Source organism: Natator depressus, chromosome 12 (assembly GCF_965152275.1).
Source record: "Natator depressus isolate rNatDep1 chromosome 12, rNatDep2.hap1, whole genome shotgun sequence".
NCBI classification, from domain to species: Eukaryota; Metazoa; Chordata; order Testudines; family Cheloniidae; genus Natator; species Natator depressus.
In genome coordinates this window covers 8,591,219-8,616,462 of record NC_134245.1, presented here as the reverse complement: position 1 = coordinate 8,616,462, position 25,244 = coordinate 8,591,219, and the positions used below count along the sequence as shown (strand labels likewise).

At 44.0% G+C, this 25,244-nt stretch overlaps 1 protein-coding gene across 4 annotated transcripts in view; it reads left to right on the top strand.

Annotated features, from left to right (window-relative positions):
* Positions 1-25,244, top strand: part of NUP93 (nucleoporin 93) — a 124,959-nt gene that overhangs the window by 63,767 nt on the left and 35,948 nt on the right. For all 4 annotated transcript variants that reach the window (XM_074968533.1, XM_074968532.1, XM_074968535.1 and 1 more), the window contains 2 exons: positions 8,650-8,712; positions 13,210-13,338. In XM_074968533.1, coding sequence (XP_074824634.1) covers positions 8,650-8,712; positions 13,210-13,338 — 192 coding nt within the window. The remainder of the gene's footprint in view (positions 1-8,649; positions 8,713-13,209; positions 13,339-25,244) is intronic.

The following is a 25,244-nucleotide window of genomic DNA, read 5'->3' as shown; positions in this document are numbered from 1 at the left end:
AAAATGAATTAAATATGACCCACCATCCCATGGCGCTCTTAGACGTGGTGGCGATGGGGAACTGGTTGCCAACCTCTAAGAATGCAGCCAAAAGAGCAATAAATCTCCCTTGAGAGCAAACTATTTCAATTTATCAGTGTAGCGTTCTGTTTAATGATTATTGACCCTTACATTTTACCCCTTAAACTTCAAAATGTTTACCCCCTCTGATACCTAGTAGCTGATTCCTGACTGTGGGGAAATATTAGGTTACCATATTTGAACATTCAAAAAGAGGACACTCCACGGGGGGCGGGGGAAGGAGGGTATTTGCTTGTGCCCCTTGCCCACGACCTCGCCCCAACTTCACCCCTTCCCTGCCCCCATTCCAACCCCTTCCCCAAATCCCTGCACAGCCCCACCTCCTCCCCTGAACGCGCCGTGTTCCCCCTCCTCACCTCCCCCCCCGCTTGCTTTGCGGCGCAAGCGCTGGGAGCAAGGGGGGAAAAAGCGGGCACTCTCATGAGTGATCCACATTCACTCTCTTTCTTGAATGATAACTCTTCTTTGGGGAAAAATAATAATGGCAAAATCCTGGACGTTTTTAGATATTTAAAAAGTCCTCCCGGATGGCGATTTAAGAACCAAAAAGCTGGACATGTCCGGGAAAATACGGACGTATGGTAACCCTAGAAATATGAATATTTCCAGTGTGCTCTGTTGCCTTCTTTCAGCTCAATCAATAATGGAAATCTCTTCCCACTTCAGAAATTCCTGCAGGATTTCCTAGCATAAACATAATGACAGGGAACTAATGCTTATTTGCAGTTTGACAAGCTCAGCTGCCTTTCTCAAACTCTGCCAGCTTTCCATTCTGCTAAGCCCTGAAGTGCTAACTTTATCCTTCACCTCTCATTGTCTAATTTAAGGGTAGAAGAGGTAGGCCTCATTACGGTTCTCCATTGAGAACATCTGTTCTGCCATTGAGCCACGGACATGTTCCCTCCACAAAGACCAACTCATTTGCAAGGTGTGTGTTTGTTGAACAATTTATACTCAAAACATTGCTCTATACAGTGTGGTGAGCCCTGTTCTACCTTCCTTCTTCACTTATCCATGCATTCTAACTTATGACTTGACCATCCACTCCTTACTTGCACACAACTTCCACTGGACTTCTGGTGCCCACTTATTCTAATTTCAGACTTAACTGGGAGCTTGTTGTGAGTAAGAACTTCCAGATTGGGTCCTTGGCAGTGGAATCTACTTTTGCCCCATCATAATCCTACCATCTAAAATTCCCTAAGAGGAAAATCAGTTGTATAAAGCTTGCTGGGTCTTTCAGGCTCAGGCAGCAGATCCTAGGAGAGCTGCCTTGATACTTTGGAAGAAACAGTATACCTCGTATGCATGCCAAAATCTGTACCTGTGTCCAAAATCTATGCACAAGCTGAAGCTTCCTACAGTAGAACCTCAGAGTTATGAACACCAGAGTTACAAACTGACCGGTCTACCACATACCTCATTTGGAACCAGAAGTATGCAATCTGGCAGCAGCAGAGACGAAAAAAATAAAAAGCAAATATTGTACAGTACTGTGTTAAATGTAAACCACTAAAAAAATAAAGGGAAAGCTTTAAAAAAAAAAGTTTTGAAAAGATAAGGACACTGTTTCTTGTCCTTGTTTCATTTAAATTAAGATGGTGAAAAGCAGCATTTTTCTTCTGCATATTAAAGTTTCAAAGTTGTATTAAGTCAATGTTCAGTTGTAAACTTTTAAAAGAAAAACCAAAATGTTTTGTTTAGTGTTACAAAGATTTCAGAGTTATGACCTGCATTCCCTTGGTGTTCCTAACTCTGAGTGTCTACCGTATTTGCTTTGCTGCTATATCAGCCACAATGCAAAAGACCTCAAAAGATCTGCAAAAACTCCCAAAGGGTGTGTGACCTTGGAAATGTGAGAGGAGCCTGAGCAAAGCCCGAGCACTGCATATGCTACTCTGGAAAGTTCTCATCTTCTGCAGAGGCACAGAATGACTTATAGGGGCATGGCCACGCCATATCATGTTACGCTAAACCCATCTGTCATAAAACCAGCGAAGGCGTAACCAATAACGATAGACAATTCGTTATATATAGCAGGGCCTCATATTGTTTCATTAACCTCCAGGCAGTTTTGCTGTACATTCCATGTTTCCAGACTGAGCTATCCTTGAAAGTAAAGCATGTCAAGGCATACCAATGCTAGTATATTCAAATGGTTTTCCGATTCTTTCTTAACTAAAGCAAACCACTGCAAATAGAAATAATTATAAATAAAACAAGATGCTTCATCTGGATCTTCCATCGCCAATGTATAGAGGCCACCACTGAAGAGTGGCTCTGTTGCCCACTATATAACTTTTCTCTCCCACCGTTTACCTGAAAAAATTTCAATGTACTCAAAATCCAGTTATTTTAAGAATCTATAACTGGCCAAAAGCTACTGGGTTTAACACAGTTGGGAGGGAAAAAAGGTCACAGACTGCTTAGTTTTTTTTCCTTTCTTCCCATGCCAGTGAAAAAGGAAGCTTTGCCATCCCATAAAATGCCCCAGTTCACTGAGTTGGCAACATTTGCTTCCTCGGAGGGCTAGAATACTGAGAGCAAGTATTAAAAGTATGGCCTGTTTGGTGGAAGTAATTAAGATCCTTCCACCAGCTAGGTGAGAATCTACTAACCTTATTTATTGCAGTAAATGAAAGAGACTTTCAGTCCTTTATCCAAAAGAGACCACTGAGACCACACATGCCCTTTCTCAGCAATAATTAATTATTTACTGAAACACTTTTTCTGGGATTCAAACGTGAGCAGGAAGGTGCTGACTACAGTCATTTCAGCCTTCCTGTCAGACAACGAAGGCAATAAAACTAATAGGCATCAAATGATTTCAAGTTTTGAGAGAGTAATCAAGTGGCACAGATGTTCAAGCTTTATGATTTCTTGGAGTTCTAGGTGTAGCTGTAAAAAATAACCTCTTATGCCACCTCCTGAGAAGATAATGCCTTGCAAACCAAGGTTTGGGGTTTTGTTTTTTGTAAATTCTAGAAAAACCTTATTTTACTGTCAGTTATTATGGTAGAAGAGCTTACTATTACCTAGGAAAGTGGTCACTGGTGCCTCAGAATAGATCATGTCGTCTCTACCCTGAAGTCTTATCCACTTCTCATGTTAATTTACAAGTTAACTTTTAGGACCGGATTAGAGATTATTTTTGACCAGAGACAATAACTACATTACTCTGTAAAGTGGCCAAAAATGAGGCTGGATTATTATAGGCAAGGCTCAGAGCACTGCATACTATCAAGGTAGTCCAGCACTTTCCATTATAAGACCCTGTTTTCAGAAACTTGTAACCATGCTGAACTTTAATAAATTGGGCTGAATTTTTCTGTGCCATGTGTCTGCTTTGGGCTCATTGTTTGTTTTTCTTTGAAAATTTCAGCCAAAATGGTTCAGCCATTTCTAAGAACAAGGGTAGAGAAAATACATTATAAAATTCTGGCAACCTTTTCTTTGAATAGATCTAGCGCCCCCATCTCAGGGACCTGAAATTTGGCAGAGTGATGGCCTTGGTGTCATGGCCAAGTTATGAGCCTTAGAAAAATTGCAGTTTGTACATGCTCAGTTGAGACCTGTTAGAGCTTCACAGCTAAATTCCCTGAAGAATCCCTCCTGCACTGGGTATTCTGCAGCCTGGTGCTCCAGGGGACTGAGCAGGGCTTTCCCTGCAAATGCAGCTCTGGGCTGCTGAGGGCTGGGCATCAGAAATGAGATCAGGGAGACTATATTTCTTGTAAAAAGAAAAGGAGTACTTGTGGCACCTTAGAGACTAACCAATTTATTTGAGCATAAGTTTTCATGAGCTACAGCTCACTTCATCGGATGCAGTTGTAGCTCACGAAAACTTATGCTCAAATAAATTGGTTAGTCTCTAAGGTGCCACAACTACTCCTTTTCTTTTTGCAGAGTAACACGGCTGTTATTCTGAAACCTATATTTCTTGTGCTGTCATAATGCCCATGCTCATACCCAGGCAGTGAGGAGAAGGAGGAAGCAACCTGCTACGGATGCAGAAGGGAAGAAAGCTGGACCTGGGGAGGGGCTTGTATTGAAGGGTGGGGGGAGACTGGAATGACAAATATGAGTATTGGAGCCTGGGGCTGGTAGGTGAGGAGAATGGGAAAATGGTATGAGGAGCTGGGGTGGGGAAGAGAAAGGAAGGGGACAGGAGAGAAGGGGTCTGTAGCCACTAGAGGGCACCCTTCTACAGAGTCTGGAATGGAACCCAAGATTCCAGTGTCTTACGATTCCTCTGCTGTCCGCGAATACCTGTGAAACCTATTGGCAGAGTGTCTCATCCCACTTAAATGCTGGCTCTCATAGAAGATAACCTACTTCTGGTATCAGTTATTTTATTAGCTCAAGTAGCAGAGACCTCTGCAGTAAATCTAAAGTTCCAACCCTGCTGATGACCCATGTGGGTGTCAGATTTGCCACATGATAGAATTTCTGTTCTTCAATTTGCTTGTTTTAAAATTCTATGAAAGTGTTCACACACAAACTATGTTAAAATAACATTATTAAGGTTGCAAAGTCAAGCACTCAAAAGCAATCTTAATTCATCCCCCTGGTGTGTATGCATTGTGATATAATCCTGAATTACATGATCACATTGTATTTTTTCCAGAGGACCACTGTCTGATTCAGCCCACAGGATGGACGTGCTCTGGGGGATGAATCAAGGTTGAGTAGTGAAGGAGTCCATTGTCCTTAGGTCCCCTGCTTCTTTTTGTTGCAGAAGTTGGAAGGTGTATAGTGAATGAGGCAGAGGGTTGCTGGAAGTCAAAGCATGGTCTCATAGTTAAGGCAACTGAATGCTGCCCACAAGAACTGGATTCTATCCCTGCCTCTGTCACAACATTCCTGTGTGATGCTAGTCAAGTCACTTAAACCTAACTTTTCACAGGTTGTCACTAGTTCCTCTTTTTCTATGGCCCTGACTTGGTATGCTGGGGTCTGATTTGCAGAAGGGTTGAGCACAGCTGCAACTGACATCAATGGGAGCTGTGCTTTGCACATAAAAAGTGTTATGTAATGCTATGTACTCTGAATTATCAGATCCTAGGTGTCTCAAATTGGCACACAAAATTAGTGAAAACTAGATCTCAAAATCTGTGCCTCAGTTCCCCAGCTGTAAAATTGGTATAATGCCACCCCCTCATCTCACAGGAGTGTTGTGAAAATAAATTAATTAATATTTATGGAGTGCATCTCTCTCCCCCTGTCCCACTTGCATCCCAATCCTACCATCCTCCCTGGTTCCAGAGAGGAGTTTCCTCAAAGCAGATACAGTACATGCAAATATTAATCTGTGCTTAAAACAAAAAACCTATTGCCACTAGGTGGCAATGTAATCAACATATAAGGAATAAGTAGTAGTAATAGGTGGTCATCCTTTACGTTTTTAATGTATACCAGTTCTGGTTACAGACCCATATGTAACAAGTGCCAGAACTTATTTTTGTTAAAACAAAGCATGAATTAAGTAGCTGGGATTCAGTCCAACAGCAGCTGCTGGAAGCTCCCCCTTCAGAAGTTGAATGATTAGCTTCCATTTAATTTAAAAAGTGATTGTCATGTTCCAGACCTAAAGTTTAACATGAGGTACATCTTCATTTTAAAACAAATCTGTTTTCTTAGGATAGGCCTTGCGAGGTTTATTCCGGGTTTTTAAATTAATAGAACCATATATTCTGAGGCCAGAAAGGATCATTATGGCCATATAGTCTGCATAACGCAGGCCATCGAATTTCACCCAATAAACTCTTTGTCAGGCCCACAACCTCTGGTTGAGCTAGAGAATATCTTTTAGAAGACTTTCAGTCTTTGTTTTAAAACTTCATGGCAGAGAATCCACTACATCTGCAGGTAAACTGTTCCATTGGTTAATTACCCTCACTGTTAAAAAATCGCACCTTATTTCTTAGCCAGGTGCATGAGCAGTCATCCCATCTCTCACATCACCTCCCTTGAGGGCAATATCCTGAGCTCTGCTCATATCACAGTAACCACTTTCCCCCATGAAATCAATGATGTCCTCCCTTCTGCGCTGGTGGCTATTCTCAGGGGAGTTGCAGGCTCTGGTATAGGCCCTGGACATCTGAGTTCACGGAGTGCCCAGTGAAAGGAGGAGAGCTGAGCTTTACTCAGGGAGGTGCGGAGTGCATAATTCTTCTCCATTACATCATGATACAGCTCCGTCTGCCACTCCTCAAAGAGAGTTCATTTGTCACAGGAGAACTAGACAGCAGCCTCATCGAGAGTCACAGGGACCTGGGATCTCCAGGGTTATACTCAGCACCTTCGGCTTCCATCCCATCCAGAAACCTGCAGCTCTGGGTCTTGGAGGAAGGGTTTTCTCTGTGAAAAATGAACAGCAACATGTGGCACAGGAGGCATGTGACATTCTCTGTAACATCAGCATCCTCCTGGCAGGAGGGGAAACTTGTCCCCTGCTTGGTATACTGGACAAAGAGCCTTGATATCCTAGAGGCCCTGCTTGTTAGAGATGAGCATTATTGCTCAGAAGGTGCTTACATTTAAGAGAGACGTGCTCAAGGAATGACCCCCTGAAGATGCCAGCAAACCTTATTGATTAGTGATCTTGGAAGGTGGGGGTTAGCAGAGGAGCCAATCAAAGATTCAGTCCTGTCCCAGTCAGTAGGTGACTAGGGTTGTCACTGACAGCTGTAGGGGTAGTCCCCAACCCTACAGTTCAAAGGCAGCACACAAGGATCATCTGTCTTGATTTATCTTTAGAATTTGAAATTCATCGAGCCTTGGTGCTCAATTTTTTTTCATTTTTTTTTAAATCATTCAATAAAGGCAAAACATACGTCACCTGCATGGGCTGTCTGTGCAGTGCTGCTGTCAAGTGGCTTGGGGCACAGAGAATAGGGACCCTGTTATTGTTATCAGCTAAAGAGTTCTCTAGTTGCTAAACTGATTCAGGCCTGGATTTTTGGGAGAACTGAAAAACCAGGCTTCACCTTCTGGTTACCTGTGCATGTATGACTTATATCGCAATTGTCTGACTGTAATACATAAACTTGTTACGCTGTGCACGCATGCACATAGCTCTGGATCTGTAGCGCCAGTGTGTGACTTATCACCCAGAGTCAGTGCCATCTTTGTATAAAAAAAATGCACACCTCCCAAAATTAAAAATGTAGCACTCAAGATCGTATAAAACTGCCCTCCACTCTGTCACATTATGCACAGCTTTGCTTGTGTAGTGCCTATGGCAGATATCCTCCGTTAAGGGCTCAAGCATGTGTGAAACTGAGTGCTGTCCTATCCCATGGAAGTCAGTGAGAGTTGAGGAAGTTCAGCACCCCTCAGGAGCCCATCAGCACTAGTCTGGGAATAAGGAGTGGTACTGATAGTCTGTAAGATCTGCAGGACAGGGACCATCTTTTTGGTGTGTGTGTGTGTGTGTGTGTGTGTGTGTGCAGTGCATAACACAATTGGACTCCGATTCCTGATTGGGACCACTAGGTGCTTCTGCAACCACATATTCCTTATGATTAGTGCATATAACATCAAAGGTACAACATGCTGAACTCCTACTCTTAATCTGAGAGCTTTCTTCAATTAACACACAGTTTTAAGTTATTCCTATTTTATCAGTCATTATAATTGATAGTTTTAGCGGAAATGAAAGTTGGTGGGTGTTTTTTTTTTTTTTTTTAAGGCTTACTAATGAGTTGACTCCAAGCCCAGGGATAACAAACCTGGATGATTTGGTAATTGGAGATACATCACAGAAAAATTACAAAATAAAGATATGTGAATTCTGGTCTAATAAAGGCATCTTGGTTGGTCTTAGTGCTTGCTTCTGAAGGTAATGAATGAGATCCACACCAAATCTTTGAAATACAACATGTTCTTGCTGATGAAGAGTAACAAAAATAACATGCAGGTGCAGGCAAGGTGTTAACTGCAATGGCTTGCATGTTTTGCTAACCTAAACCAGCCATGTTTGAGTAAAAAATAATCTAAATAGATTTTTTTTTTAAATCCCCTTTTTTATGGCGTGCTGGGGGGAGGAGGGAAGAGACTGTTTACAAACTTTTCCAGAGTGTTTTTCAACTGTTTAGTCATTTTACCCATTTGCAACTAATTTCCGTAAGCTCTTACTCATGCTTTCCAGTTGGCCTCTAAAACTCTGCCCTTGCCTGAAGCTGTGAAGTCCAAACCTTCTTTACTTACTAGCGTCCAACAATCTTATCTTAGCTTATCGCTCTAACAAGCTTTCATCCCGGTTCCCTCAAATGGAGAGCGAGAGGAAGCAGTTGCTGGGACACAGAGATAAAAGAATAGAGGCAGGACACTTCACTAGGATTTAATGCATATTAAAACAGGGGATTAATGTATTTTCATTTTCACATTGAGCTTTATGGGCATCTTACTGTTCCTTGGGTGAAATAAAATGACCTTTAAACTCCTCAGAGGTGGACTGGGGAGGAAGCTGTTAGCACTTCTTTAAAGTTGAAAGAGCTGAGTAGTGCAGTGTGCATCTGATGTAAGGCTGATTTTCAACCAAAACTGTATTTCTCCTTTCCCTAGGGATTCCTGAAGAATGAAAAAGATAATGCTTTGCTGTCAGCCATTGAAGAGTCCAGGAAAAGAGTAAGTTGGAAAGGAGTATTAAAAAAATAAAATCCCAAAGAACATTTCCACAAATCAAGTGCTGTCTTTGATAAACAGACAAAATTTAAAAGCTCTTAATTCTTTCACAGTGTATGGAACAATTATAAATGGCTAGTACTACTTATTCTTTGCTCTATGAATAGAGTAGAATTTGTTTTTGTGTACATAGCCTTTGAAACTGTATTTTCAGAAAGTCCTTGCAGTATAATGAGTTTGATTTTGAGAATGTGGTAATTCTGTTAACAAGTGGGTTAGCCATTATGGGTTTGACAATAGATCTGAGACACACACACGATGCAGAGTATTGGACATTAGAACCTCTTTATTAAAGTGGCAACGTCCTCTTTGTGACACTGAAAAACACTCTGATCCTTACTTATTAAGAAATGTCTTGGGGAGATAGCAGACTCCCAAGATGATAACTTTCCATAAAAGGACAATATGCAGTGAATTCACTGTAAGCATGTCTCAATTTACACGTCAATATGCTGAGTTGTGAAGTTCTCTACATACAGTGAGTACTTGTGTTCAGAGTCCAGCAAGCAATGGTGCTATGAGATTTAACTATTGTGTATATACAACATTCGAAGCATCCTTATTAAATGGTTTGTTTTTAGTGGGTAAATGTTCAGAGCTAAATTCTTTTTATATAAAAATGATATTCACTAAAGCTGTATGCAAAAATATTGCAGCACTGGGTTTCCATATACACACAAACACTCGAAACGCTTGTTTAAAAACCTAATTGGAATTTCTGTTTAATCATAAAGGTAATGACACTACAGTGGAAATATGGAGCCTAGCTGGATCCAGTCCTGACTACATAAGAGTATTTAATGTTATACAATAAGGAAGAAGCAAAAGTCTCATGATCTACTCGTACGCAGGCACCGCAATTAAATGTTGGCTGTCAAATGGCCTTTTATGAAATCATATATACTGTTGCGTTTTTTTCCAATTGACAGTATCCTAATATTGGGCCATAATGAGATGGAAAAAAATTTAGTCACACACCACAGTGCAAAATTGTGTGTGTGTGAGAAAGAGAGAGAGTTGGATGAGGGAAAGGAAGTGAGATCTAAGGGTATGTCTTCACTACCCGTCGGATTGGCAGGTAGTGATCGATCCAGTGGGGATCGATTTATCACGTCTAGTCTAGACGCGATGAAGCGACCGCCAAGCGCTCTCCCGTCGACTCCTGTACTCCAGCGCCGCGAGAGGCACAGGCAGAGTTGATGGGGGGCAGCAGCAGTTGACTCACCGCGGTGGAGACACCACGGTAAGTCGATCTAAGTTAGATCGATCCCACCCCCAGTGTAGGCCAGGGCTAAGGCAGGGATAGTCAATAGGCAGACGGCGGGTCAAATCCGGACTGCCAGATGCTTTTGAACAGACCGTGAAATCTTTTTATTTACTTATCATTATTATTGTTATTTTCTTTGGACCTTGACTGTACCTTGACCAAGAAATTTGAACCTTGACAAAAAAAAAAAAATTGATTACCCCTGATCTAAGATAGAGAGGAGATGATCTGGAGCTAATGAAGATGTTGGGTTATTTCCTGTCTCATTTGTTCGTGGCTACTTGTCACCATCACACCAATATTGAATGGGACTGCAATGAAGCAGCATCTCTTCTCTAGCAAGAGAGTGAGTTTGTGGGGCGGGGGGGCGGAGGGTGAGAAAACCTGGATTTGTGCTGGAAATGGCCCAACTTGATGATCACTTTAAATAAGCTGTTACCAGCAGGAGAGTGGGGTGGGAGGAGGTATTGTTTCATGGTCTCTGCGTATATAATGTCTTCTGCAGTTTCCACAGTATGCATCCGATGAAGTGAGCTGTAGCTCACGAAAGCTCATGCTCAAATAAATTGGTTAGTCTCTAAGGTGCCACAAGTACTCCTTTTCTTCTCTAGTGCTGTTGCTGAAGGAATAGTGAGCAAACTCCTGTCCTTCCATGAGTTTAAAAGTCATATCTGAAGGGCTCAGCGTCTCATCAGTTTAGTCACTTCAGAGGTAAACTATCTTTGCTTCCAAGATAAGGTGGTCCTGTTTACTTCCTTGAATTTTGGAAAGGCTAAGAGAACAGGGCAACTTAGGGACTGTCCTTGAAAGGTGCTGAGCATGAACTCCATGTGAGTAGCTGGTGTTTAGCACTTTCGGACCGTTAATCATTGCTTTCCACGCCTCACCAGGGCCTATTTGTGTTTCTCACAATGTTCTGTGGCTCCTCCGACAACAGCTGCCCATAGTCCAGTGCCCCATGTTGCATGCTGTTCTCCTGGCCAAGGTTAAGGTGGGCTGCCTTAGCATCTATGAGCTCCACTCCTGCATGAGATGCTGCCACGGCACTCCCAGCCTGGCAAGCAGGTGACAGAAAGTGGGAAGTGTTTTTGCTGTGAAGCCTAGCTCATTGAATTCCAATGCCACGTCTGCCCTGGAATCCAATCTCCTCCCCCACAAGAAGAGTCAATTAAGTCCTAAAGTATCTCTTCTTATAGCTTCTAGGTCTTCAGCAGGCCAAGTGGTGGTTCTGTTATCATCTGCAGTGATTCCCCCCACAAGCAGATGGAATACAGTCCCTGCATTCTGTATGTTGTTTATAAGACAGAGGCCCTAGTCAGGATCAGGGCCCTGTTGTTCTAGGCACTATACAAACACATAATATGCCACTTAGATAGCCGGAATTTTGAGCTCTCTTCCCTGATTTTTTTTTGTTTTTAAATTCTTCAGGGGCGATGTCTTCAGCCTGCTTCCTGAAAAATGAGGAGTATCCCATAAAAGCCTCCAAATAAAACAGGGGCATTAAACATGCATCTCTCTTTCATGCTATGTCTTTTAGATTTGTAATAATACAGTGAAACCTTTATTTTAACGGGACTGCCCAAGAGCCCACCAAAACTAGTTGCCTAATAGAGAGGCTGGTCTTTTCAAAGTAGATAGAACAAATTTGACCTAGAAACCTTGGATTTATTCTAAAGTCAAGAACAGAGAAGGAAGTGGGACAGGGAAGGTTGCCTGAAGGAATAGTCCTAGGTGCAGATTTCATTCACATCACTCTTTATTGTTTCCGTGTGGGAGGGCCCCCACCCCAGTCTGGAATGGGCTGGCTTCTCACACTCTGAGTGACACATAGCTCTGCCTCCATACTGAAAAAGCGTTAGCATCTCGCTCCCCAGAAGAACCTGGATCTGCCCCTACCTCCCAGTCTCCCTAGCTTGGAGTATAATGCAGTGTGGTGGCAGATATGCCTGTAAAAAGGCACATCAGATGATGGTGGCAGTGTGGGGATGGCATAATGGCCTCGGAGCAGATCCCTTTTACCTAGCCTGTCACCTGCAGCTGTTCGTTACCCCAGAAAGAGGTGTCTTGTCATCTCCTCCCTCACTAATGGGCACCCAGCAAATGGATGGACTGCCCAAAATGGGAGTTACCCTGGCTGAGATGTAGGTCTGGAGCAGGGCACGGTCGGGTGGGGGCCTCCGAGCTCTATCCCCTTCATCTCCTTACTGAATTCACCTTTCAGCACTAATGGTGTGGAGCAGCCAGCTTCTACTTGTCCCTGGACAAGGTTTTGAGATGCAAAGTGGGCAGTTCTAGTTGTGTTTATTGCCAGTTTTCCTATTAGCTATCTAATAGTATTGGATACCAAGGAAGTGTTTGATCAGTGATGTGAGGTGGCTGTAGGGTAAAGGGTTGGAGCTACCTGCATCTGACAGAGCAAGGAGGATCAACCCATTCCTTACTGGTGGTATTCCATGCAGAAAGTGAATACACAAGGCCATTTCAAATGCTCCTTGAAACCTGAAAGTGGAGCAGACTTTGCAGACTGTGATTCCCCTACTTCCACTTAATTGGACAATCTGATACAAAATTAAACCTGTAGTTAAGATTATAAGAAATCTTTTCCTCCCTTGGTAAGGCAGGTCTGTGAACAAATACTGCATCATCTGTATTTCTACTCCAGACTTTTTGGCAACAGAAGCTGCAGTTGGCACCAACTGATGAAAGCTGGGAGTTCAACCAATTCCCTGTGGTGTGTCTGGTAGAGATGGAATGAAAGTCAGATTGCTCTCTGTGTTGCATCAGTAATGTACATCTTTGAATGCAAACCTGTTAATGTTATTTGTGTTACAGTAGTGCCTAGAGGCTCCAACCAGGAGCAGGGCTTGATTGTGCAAGGCACTCATTTTACAGAGCTAGACACGTGTTAAAATGGCTTCATTTTGCTACCCTTCACTTGTGTTTGAATCACCAAAAAGCTGAATAGTAATACCTTCTAAATTATTTCCTGCTGGACAATGGCTCTAGGGCTCTCTCAGTATTCGTTAAACTAGTTAATGTTTTTCTTGTCTTTCGATTCCTGTCTGTGCTTTACTTACAGCAGAACTAGTTAGTGGTTATAATTTATATTGTCCTTTAGAGACTATTTGGTATTTCTATGTGTTCTTTAGCTTTTATCTTTTCTCTGCTAATAGACTTTTGGTATGGCTGAAGAGTACCACCGAGAATCAATGCTGGTCGAATGGGAACAGGTGAAACAAAGGATCCTTCATACGCTTCTTGCTTCAGGAGAAGATGCTCTTGACTTTACCCAGGAAAATGAGGTATTTCTGAAATTTGATCAACATTGTGCGTGGTTCTATACAGTACACTCACCGCTAGTATCCGGTGTTGCTGAATTCAGTGGCGATTATTGTACAGATATGATTGTATGAGAAAAGAGAGGTAGTGGTATTTATTTAAAATCTCTAGTGAATTCTAAAGCGACTAGGACTTCTTAAAATGATTTTTATTTACTGAGTGAACAGTAGAACACTTATTGTTATTCCCATTTATTATGCAACAGCTTACACAGGCTGGAACTTGTTAGACACATTGATCCCATCAACACCATTGGGGAGAACTTTGCCTGCAGTAATGCCAAGGCAGTTCTGGTGAAGTCATTGGAGCTGCCTGGGTATAACTGTGGGTAGTGTCTAAACCTTACTCTTATCCTATATCTCTCCAGTATCATCTTGTACCAGCCTAGATAGATGATATTCCTTCTACCTAAGGGGGGCAGCTACATTCACTTGCTTGATTTGGCATGGGCTGACATGGAGAAACCAAATGAACGGAGAAGTGTGGGAGTGTGATTTGGGTCAGGAAAGTTTTATCCTCCAAGTTTCTCTGTGCTGAGCCCAGTTTAACTGCAAGCCACCTCTAATTCACATGCTTCAAACAACAAATGTCACAGCTTGGACTCCTATTGAAGGTGCCATTTTCTATGGAGGTTGGTGTTTTATGCTTCTGAGTCCTCATCTGTATGTTTGTTCAATGCAAATTAATTAAAATGAATAAGAGTAACAAAATCATTTAAGGAAAGCTGGATACATACTTATGTGCAAATTAAAAAAACCCAAACAATTACCCAGTATATTCTCCCCCCACCCCCGCCAAGAAAAACCCAAAAAACAAAACACCCCTCCACATCGTGAGCAGAACAGTACACAGCTGAGCGCAAAGCTATGGTAACGCGACTTCTTTTGTGCTGGGAGCACCAGACCAAACTATGTCCCTGGAATGTGCAGTTACATCCCAGCCCCCCAGCCACTGTTCCATGCAAAACTATAACCTTGAAGAGGAGAAGCAGCATATTACTGTGCTTAAAAGCCTGAAAACAGTCCCAGTTTTTTTAGCCTTGCTTTTTTCTCCTCTCTCCTGTAAAACTGCTGCTCCTTGGAGCCATTTATGGCACTGCAAACTGCGGGGTGGTATTTTAAAAAAAAAAAAAAATACTGGAGTTAATGGGCTATGGTCTGTATGGGGATTTGGAAATAATTAAAAGTTGTGAATGAAATGTTCCTCTTTGATTGCTGATCTCTTAAATATAGGTTAATCCGGTTAATACATTGCTTTTTATGGAAACACCCTCCCCCTGGAAGGTATTTTACTAGTGCTTTACTGTGGCTTCCCTGCAGGCACCAGCTTTGCTGTATTAGGAATGGCAAATAATGTAGGCTAAACTCATTTAAAGCTAGGCAAGACCATCCCATTGTCTTGCGACATGGGAGTCTGTAGATGCCGAAGCTATTCTGGTGTCTTCCAGCATCTTAATTTTGAGTGCGAGAGAGATATTTTGAAGTTTTTCTTTTGCTTTTCTTTGAAGCATCAGCTCTTGGCTGCTGGCCAAAGCTGGATACTGTAATTAGTAGCCCAACGGACTGCTGATTATGGCAAATCTTGTCTTCCGACGTCTTCAATATCAAAATGGACACTAAGCCCATCCAAAGCACTTGAGACACAGAGTGCACACTGGTGGAAAGAGATTTCCCCCCAATAATTTTTGTGAATGAGTTTTATAGAATGATAGTGCAGATCCAGTGTCTAAACTCCACTCTCCCCTTCAAAGCTCTTGTGGTATCAGTGTGTCATTTCAAGAGCATTTAAAATCCTTGATATATTCCAGTCCTTGCCTTGAGAAGTCAAAGGTCTGAGAGGTTTGAAGTGCATCTACTGTGTTAAAAGCCGGTTATCTAAGCCCCCCACAGCAGGTTGTTCTTCTAAAGCCTTGTTCCAGTCAAATAAGATTTGTGTGTGTGTGTGACACAAACAGACACAGCATGTAGAGTATAGCAGAGGCTTAATTGATATCCTTTGGAGATGCAGAATCAGTTGAAAAGGCACAGATCCAAACACAGCAGGAGGCAAGCCAGCCAGTGAGCCAGTTCTCAGGCTTTGGGCAAGCCAGTTTAGGCAGACTGCAATACCAATACATTACTCATGGAAATAAGACCAATTAACAGGCAAAGCTTATAATTCAAAGAAGCCAGCACAGAACTTGCTTCTGAATCCCACCTCTCCTTTCACCCCGCCACCCGCCAACTATTTCTCTCTTAAAAACATGTTGCATGGGAAATAGGAGGAGATCATGGTTTTTGTGTTACCCACCTAAACCTGGTTGCGTGTTCCAGAACTGCTCATGTAATCAGGCCAGTTCACATTAGTTCTTAGGCTTTTCTTTTGGCCTGTCATTCTGAGCTGCTGCTTTTTGCTCTATCCCGATCCTCCCCTCCTGTTGTAAAGCTTTGCTGTCAAGCAGCCCGTTCCTGCAGTGATGAAGAGGCACTACTGCTCTAAATCTTCTTTCTGCCCAGTATAACATGCCTTCACATTCCCTGAATTCTAGGACTTCGTGATGCTTTCAGGCAGCACTGCACAAAAGTGTGAGTATTTTGATGGGTGTTCTCCCATCCTCGTCTCCTGCATAGTAATATACTGTCCACTGGCCAAGCCATTTGGAGCGCTGACAAAATGTCTGCCCAGGTTTCCGCTTACAAATGTTCATATGCATATGAGGTTAATGAATAATGCATCTTTATAAGCATGCGGTTTGGTGCACAAGTGAAAGTAAATGCTCGGCTGAGTACAAATAAAGGAAGAATCCTTTTAAAAGACAGCATTGTTGAGCAAAATTAATTTTAAAATAGAAGTGTGATGACAGTGCCGTCTAATGGCAATTTTGGGAAATGGATACTTTTGAAAAATAAATATTGCAGTCCCAGAAAAATCTTTTTAAAGACCTAAATTCTTGGCAGGAAGAAACAAATGTGAGTCGTGAAAGCAGAACAAACCATTTAAATCGTAGGACACTACATAAACATAAGGGTGTGGATGTGCATATACTGTATATATTTCTCCAGTTCATTCAACACACTTTCTCCCTATGTTTCTTTTCCTGCTACTGTTGCATTTAAGATAACATAATACATGTTGCCTTATCAACTGCTAGTCTTTCTCTCTTCTTTTATAATCTTCACCTTTTAAATATTTGATCACCTCTGCCCTCCTCCCTGAAGAATCCTAAATGACCCCCTTTCCCCATTTAACAGTAGGAATAGCTTTTTGAGGTTGCTGGTTATAAAATGACAGCTTGCACAGTGCTCTGTTATTCCATTTTGGGGCAGGGAGCAGCAAATGCCCTTTTCCACGTTAACTTGTTGACTTTAGTGTCCACTTCTTAAAATGAACCTAAAAGTGCTGTCTCCAATTTCCAATTTAGTTAGGAGAGGTAATGCTGCTGTTTTTCTTCGAGTGCTTGCTCCTGTCAATTCCAAGTTAGATGTGTACGCACCGCGTGCATGGTTGTCGGAAGGTTTTTCCCCTAGCGGTACCCATTGGGTCGGCTGTGGAGCCCCCTGGAGTCGCGCCTTCATGGTGGTGTATATAGGTCCCTGCCGACGCGCTGCCTCCTCAATTTCTTCTTACCACCAGTGACGGTCGTTGGAGCAGCTCTTCTCTTGCTACGGCAAGCCATCCCCTTGTGGACTTTTCTTGTACCGGTAAATAGTTGAAAACTTAGTATTAGTTAGTTTTAGTAGTTCATAGTTTAGATAAGTTTTAGTTGGGGGTTCCCCCCCACCACGTTTCCCCTCCCGGGGTCCGGGGCGTGCCTCGGTCTCAGGGGTTCAGACCATGCGGGTCCTGTCCGAAGCCTATGCCAAAGGGAGACCCACATGACTCCTGCTTAAAGTGTTTGGGAGAAGCCCGTTAGATGGAGAAGTGCAAAATCTGCAGAGGCTTCCGCCCAAGGACTAAGAAGGAGGGGGACTTTAGGCTGAAATTGCTCTTAATGGAGTCTGCCCTTCGTCCCCAGGTGGCGTGCGAACCCAAGCCCAGCACTTCGGTGCAGAGTGCGCCGGCCTTGGTAAGAGAGGCTGCGGCGCCGAGAAAGGACTTGGGCTCCAGGGACCCTCAGCACCACCATTCCCTGACGCCAAAGATCACCTCAGGTGCGAGTGCCCAGCATCGCTCCCATTCATCAGTCAGCACAAAAGAAAGACCAACAGAAGTCTCTCTCCCAGTAGAGCAGTGTAGTGAGGAGGCACCAGCGTGGTGCGTTCCACACTGGGAAATCCTAATCCGGCTCTGACTCAGCTGGCACCGTCAACTCGGGCCTCACAGGGAGGTCTGTTGAGTCTGGTTCTAGTGAAATCCCCGATGCGGGAGTGTTGGGGGAGGACTTAGACCTTCCCTCCACGCCAGACACCTTTGAGGCAGCTAGGGACCTCATTGTGATGATGGGGCAGTCCCCTGCACGGGCACCGGCACTGTAGAGGCACAGTGCCTTCTAAGGGCAAGCCAGTGATGATGCGGGACCACTCGCCCTCACCTCAGCACTGCTCCCTGGCACCGTGTCACTCTGTTGGTTGCTGAGGTCGGAGGCCTCATCCGACTTGGAGGCAGAGTCGTACGCTTCTAGGCAAAGCCGGTGCCGCTCCAGACAAGAGGAAAGACAGCTATTACCTATGGTGCCGTGGCTACCCAGTGGCAGACGCTGGCTCAATAGCCCTTCTGGACCCTATGGGCCTACCACCAACCTCCAGGGCCAGGATCCAGATCCTTGTCGGTGGTTTCGGAGACATGGGCCCCTCCATCATAGTCATCTTTAGCCCAGGAACCTCCACGAGGCCAAGAGATGGGCATGCAGCATGGCACCGAGACCGCAGTGGGACCTGGCACTGGGTCCAGTACCGAGACAAGCACAGGCCCAGAAACCAGCACTGCTTCCTGCACCATGCAGGTCATTTCGGTGCAGGGGGATCCCTGCGAGCCAGAAGGTCAGGAAGACCTGGTGCCCCCCGTCCCCCACCCGGCATCTTCCTCATCCTGCCCTGATGAAGCGGTGGCAGGCACATCCACCACGCAGCTGGCCATGGACAACAGAGCCCAGCAAGAGTTGCTCAGAAGGGTGGCTCAGAATTTAGGTGTGCAGGCAGAGGAGGTGTTGGAGGAGACCAACCCCATGACTGACATTCTCGTGCCTGAAGGTCTCTCGAGGGTGGCTTTGTCCCTAATTAAAACCATCCATAATACTGCTAAAGCGTTGTGGCACATGCCCGCCTCTCTTCCCCCCCCCCATGGCCAATGGGTCTTGAGCACGGTAGAATTGGGATATTCTCTGCAATTCTGTTCCCTCCCTCCTTCCCCGTCCCTCTTCAGGGACCCTTCTCACAAGCAATTCCTCATGCAGGAGGTGCAATCGCTCCTACTACTCAAGGCGGTAGAGGAAGTCCCTCTAGAGTTCAGGGGCAGAGGGTTCTATTCCCGGTATTTCCTAATCCCAAAGGTCAAGGGTGAGCTCAGACCTATTTTAGACCTGCAAAACCTCAACAGATTCATGAAGATAAAGTTCTTCATGGTCTCCCTGGCTTCCATTATCCCCTCTCTGGATCTGGGGGACTGGTACACCGCCTTTGACTTGAAGGATGCTTACTTTCATGTGTCCATAGTCCCGTCCCACAGACGGTTCCTCCGCTTTGTGGTCAACAACACTCACTATCAGTTTACAGTTCTCCGCGGCCTCTCGGTGGCCTCTGGGGTATTCACCAAGTGCATGTTGGTCATGGCAGCCTTCCTGCAGAAACAGCAGGTGCAAGTATTCCCGTACCTCGACGACTGGCTAATCAAAGACTGCTCCAGGGCCCAAGTGGAGGCCCATGTGACCCTAGTTCGGATGACGTTCCACAGGCTCGGCCTGATACTGAACGCAGCAAAGTCAACCCTAATCCCTACTCGGAGGACAGAGTTAATCAGAGCTCTCCTGGACTCCGGTCAAGCCAGGGCATTCCTTCTGGAAACTTGCTTTCTCGCCATGGATGCCATCATAGACGAACTCAGGCGATACCCCGCCACTACGGTGCGAAATTGCCTGAAGTTGCTTAGCCATATGACTGCTTGTACGTATGTAGTACAGCATGGCAGGCTGTGGCTCCGCCCACTTCAGGCTTGGCTAGCCTCGGTGTACAGGCTGAACTGAGACCGCCTAGACAGGTTGGTCACACTCGCTCCTCCAGTTATTGAGTCCCTCAGGTGGTGGCCCGACCCACAAGCACTATGTGCAGGAGTGCCCTTCTCTGGGCAACCCTCGCTGTCTCTAGGAATGGATGCGTCGGCGATGGGTTGGGGGACGCACTTAGGAAGAAGAATCAGGACTCGAGGTCTCTGGTCCCAAGCTGAACTTTCGCTGCACATCAACATTGGGAGCTATGTGCAGTTCACCTTGCTTGCCAGATATTTCAAACCCATCTGCAGGGTAGATGGGTTATCAGAATTGACAGACATTACAACAGCGATGTTCTATATAAACAAACAGGGTGGTGCTCACTCCTCTCCCCTGTGTCAGGAAGCCCTCAAGCTATGGGACTTCTGCATTGCCCCCTCCATACATCTGCAGGCATCGCACCTTCTGTGCTCTCAGAACAAACTGGCCGATCATCTCAGCAGGTCCTTTCACAACCACAAGTGGTCCCTCTGCCTGGATGTCGTAATCAACATCCTCCAGAGGTGGGGATTTCTCCAGATAGAGTTGTTCGTAACATGGCTCAACAGGAAGTGTCAGCAGTTCTGTTCCTTCCCGAATTACAGCCCACGTTCTCTCACAGACGCTTTTCTCCTCCCTTGGAAGGGGCACCTGCTTTAAGCATTCCCGCCCTTCCCGCTCATACACAAGCTCCTGCTGAAGGTCAGAAGAGAGGGAGCATCAATCATCTTGATAGCACCAGCATGGCCACATTAACACGGGTTCACCACGCTTCTAGACCTGTCAGTGGACACACCTATAACACAGCCCCTGGTCCCGGACTTGATCACGCAGAACCACGGCTGCCTCCAGCATCCCAACCTAGAGTGTCTCCACCTCACAGCATGGAAACTCTGAAGCTAAACCCCTTGGTGCTTGCTTGCCCAAACTCCATTGGGGAAGTTCCCCTTGGCAGCAGAAAACCATCCACTCGAGCCACTTATCTGGCTAAGTGGAAGAGATTCTCAATCTGGTTTCTGCAAAAAGACACTCTGTCATTACAGTAATTGATTCCCATTATCCCGGACTATTTACTACACCTGAAACAGCAAGGCCTGGCAGTGTTGTCAATAAAGGTGCACATGGCCGCTCTCTTGGCTTTCCATCCCGGTTCTGCTAGCCGGTCAGTATTCGCTAACCCCATGGTTGGCTGCTTCCTCAAAGGACTAGATTGGCTGTATCCCAAGGAAAGATAGCTGTTCCCGCCATGGGATTTCAACCTGGTGCTCTCAAGGCTGATGGGCCCTCCTTTTGAGCCCCTAGCAACTTGCTCTCTCCTCTGTGTTTCCTGGAAAGTGGCATTCTTAGTGGCCATAACTTCTGCCAGGAGGGTGTCTGAGCTTAAGGCCTTAATGTCCGAGTCCCCTTATACTCTTTTTTTACAAGGACAAGATACAGTTGTGGCCATATCCCCCCCCCCCCCCCCCCCCGGTAGTTTCTCAATTCCACGTGAATCAGGACATTTTTCTTTCAGTGTTCTTCCCTAAGCCACATGCTAGTAACCAGGAATGGATGCTCCACTTCCTGGATGTCAGATGAGCGTTAACTTTTTATATTGAAAGTACGAAGCCATTTTGAAAGTCGACACAGCTCTTCATTGCAGTTGCTGAGCGGATGAGGGGGCTCCCAGTGTTGTCCCAAAGGATCTTGTCACGGATCATGGCTTGTATCAGGGAGTGCTAAGACCTAGCAAAGATACCTGCCCCAGCATTGACAGTGCACTCCACAAGGGCGCAGGCTTCCTTAGCAGTGTTCCTGGTGCAGGTTCCCATTCAGGACATCTGCAGGGCTGCAAGGTGGTCATCAATCCACACCTTTACATCTCACTACGTCATTACTCAGCAGGCTAGAGATGATGCAGCATTTGGCAGAGCGGTGCTGCAGTCTGCAACTTGGTGAACTCTGACCCTTCCTCCTGGGAACTGCTTGGGAGTCACCTACTTGGAATTGACGTGAGCAAGCATTGGAAGAAGAAAAAATGGTTACCTACCTCGCATAACTGTTGTTCTTCGAGATGTATTGCTGATGTCCGTTCCAAGACCTGCCCACCTACCCCTCTGTTGGAGTACTCTGGTAAGAAGGAATTGAGGAGGTGGCGGGTCGGCAGGGACCTACATACACTGCCATGAAGCTGTGACTCCAGGGGGCTCCACAGCCGACCCGACCGGTACTGCTAGGGGAAAAACCTTCTGACTGTGCATGCGGCATGCACACGCCTACTTGGAATGGACATAAGCAACACATCTCAAAGAACAACAGTTACGAAAGGTAGGTAATCATTTTTTCCATCACATTGGCTCAGTCACAAAAATTCCATGGAACAACTTGATTTAAAAAGAATCCAGAGGTCTACCTAGAATTCAGATTTGAAGTGGCACTAAACCTGCTCCTGCAGATCTTCTAATAGGAAGTGAAAGGTGGGATGTGGGAATGCAAAAAGAGGGGAAACAATAATTTGTAAACTCCTGGAATTCTTTTTATGCATTCCTGAAAGGTGGAGACAATGGATATTTAAAGAATGGACTGTCGCTCTGTCATCTCTGGCAGATTGTTAATAAAAATGATTTTCAAAACCATAAAGGTTATGAGGAAATTAAACTGGAGGAAAGAAAAATAGACACGTGTGTTTAAAAAAAAAAATTCCTATAACAATTGTTTGCTAGTTTGACGTGCATTTTAAATTCAAATGTTAACTTGTGCATTTCAGCCTGTCAGTCATACAGCCTTGTAGAGTAGCAGCCACATATATGCTCAGTGCTGCAAAACGATAGTGGAGGAGAGAGAAATCAGATTCAGAGATGAAAGCCTCGATCTTTATATTTGTGGCATTGAGGCATTGACTGAAAAGTGGCATTGTCACAACGAACCCACCCACCCCCAGCTTGTGTTAGCAGTTGAGATCTCATCAGTGAATAATGACAGAGTCCATAATTTAGCATTTCTTTAAATAGTTCTGCAATTTATCTGGCACACCATAGGGAGAGACTGCAAAGCACCATTTCTGCCTTCACCTCTGTTTCCCAGGAAACCTGCTTTAACAGCTTCTTTGTTCTTCAGAACAAAGCCTTTGTCATTATTTAGGTGGGTTTAAAGGAATATGTATCAGATGATTTGGCACTGGAAGAAGCATACAAACACTTCCAAATATCGGGATCCACTAGGAATGATCATTAAAGATTTTTAAAATGTGAGTTTATTGGTATATAATGTGTTTTTAAACACGTGTTTTTAGTTTGAGGAAATTATTAGTCTTAGTACTTAAATTCACCAGTCTTTAATTATTTATAATTTCATGGGCATGTTTTTCATGTTCTAAATATCTCCGTATTTTAAATAATTCTCCACTGCACTGTTGCCAAGAAATGAAAACAGCAAATAAATCTGTATCTACTATTCTGCATAATGTAGCTAAAAATGATGGTCCAAATTTGACTCAGTATTATTTGAGCCAAGGGGTTGTAAAACACCAATGTTCTGAGCTTCTGATAAGTTTCTGGGTGGAATTGCTGGTTCTGGGACTCTATTAGCTGAGAGACAGCTTCTCTCCCATTGCTATACTAGTGACCTTGTATTTAGTTATTTCGATTTAAGTGCAAGAATGCACCTGTCCAAAGCTTAGACTCTTCCCAATTTACAGTCACAATCCATGCAGGATGATATACCCAGCAATGTAACAGAGCCGGATAGGTGCCAGAGAAATCAAAACTCAACAAAAATTATGTAAGCTTAACCAGCCCTCAAGTCAACGCGGAAAAATATACCCCAGTCGTTCGAAAAGGCTACTGCAAATAGCCATTGCCATGTGTCCGGAAGGTCAATAGATTTGGGCCATTTTAGGCTAAAGTTGGGGAGACAAGGAGCCCTTGTCAAGAACATCTTGCCAACAGTTCCCTCTCATCTATACCCAGGGGCGTCCAGTTTAAAAATCACTACTGACAGCAGCTGTGGCATGAACACACACACACACACACACACACACACACACACACACACACACACACACACACACACACACACACACACACACACACACACACACACACACACACACACACACACACACAGTCTCTGATATGCAGAACCCAGGCCATTTAGGGACATGGGTACTGCCATGCTGGACCATGGCAGAATTCGTCTAATCCAGAGTACTGTAGTTGACAGAGGCAATACCAGATGCTTCAGAAGAAGATGCAAGAAAACCCTAAATGGTAATTTATGGAATATCCTGCCCATAGGTGAAAAGTGGTTCCTAGAGATTTGGATAGGTGCCAGAGAAATCAAAACCAATCAATCAATCAGCTAAATCTCATTTCCAAGTCGCTGTTGACATAATCAATGATTCCAGCACAAACACACTGGGAAGTAAACCAAAAAAGCCATGTTAACGTAAATCCTTGTTAAAATCAGAGGGGGAAATCAGTATTTTGTCAAATACAAAGAGACAAAATTGGGAGGGAAAGATTTTAAAAAATATATTTTCAAGTATCTACTTGACACTACTTTAATAGTAGCAGGTAATAAACTTGGCAGTGTGATTTTAAGTCTTATGATTTTTTTCTGTGTGAAATATTGATTTTAAACAAATGTAGGAAAGACAGTAACAAAATATTATAATATCCAATTTATGAGAGGAGAGTTCAATAGAGATCCCTCATGAACGCAGCAAAAATGAGTAGCTCTGTCTAGTTTCAGATGCTGAATAAAAGTGTTATTTAATGGAAGATGGATATTATACTGCAATTAATCGCAGTAAGTGCTGCCAAAGCACAACAAACTTCAACAGATCTGAAGATAGCTTGACTGGACTAAACAAGAAGTGAAAAGAAAACCCATCCTGGAGCTGACTGTTCAAACAAAGACTGTTTAAAGTTAAAGACGTGCTTAGACAGGCAGTCATGGCAAACTGCGCCCTTCCAGTAATGGATATAACATGTCATTAAGCAATGTCTTTAGGTGATCTGATCTACACACAAGAGTGTTAACATTCTGGATAGGTTACAAATAGGGAAAATAAGACATTTGACAATAGTGATAAGGTGAAGCCCAATGGATAATGGCTGGGTCCAGCCAGCTGTACCTGGCTTTACCATTAAAATGCTTATTTTAAAAACTATCCAACCCCACATGCTCTTTATCAGAATAAGCAACTAATTCCAATTTAGAGGCCATATAGGTGGACATGTGTTTTTAGTTTATAAGTACATAATATAATTAATTATCTATAATGGAATACTGTCCAAAGGATAACTGGCATTAAAAAAAGACTCCTCCTACCAAAACAAAAGGAGATGTTAACAAACATATTTTGAATTGGAGGGAATTATGTTTTGGTTGGTAAAGTCCAAACACCTGCTCTGTCTTGATCAAGTATGTTCAGTTGGAAATAGCCTCTTTCCTGCCTCATACTGAGAAAGAGGGACGATCAGCGAGTTATCTCAACTGCCTATACACAAATGCAGGAAGCCTGGGAAACAAACAGGGAGAACTGGAAGTCCTGGCACAGTCAAAGAATTATGATGTGATTGGAATAATGGAGACTTGGTGGGATAAGTCACATGACTGGAGTACTGTCATGGATGGATCTAAACTGTTCAGGAAGGACAGGCAGGGCAGAAAAGGTGGGGGAGTTGCATTGTATGTAAGAGAGCAGTATGACTGCTCAGAGCTCCA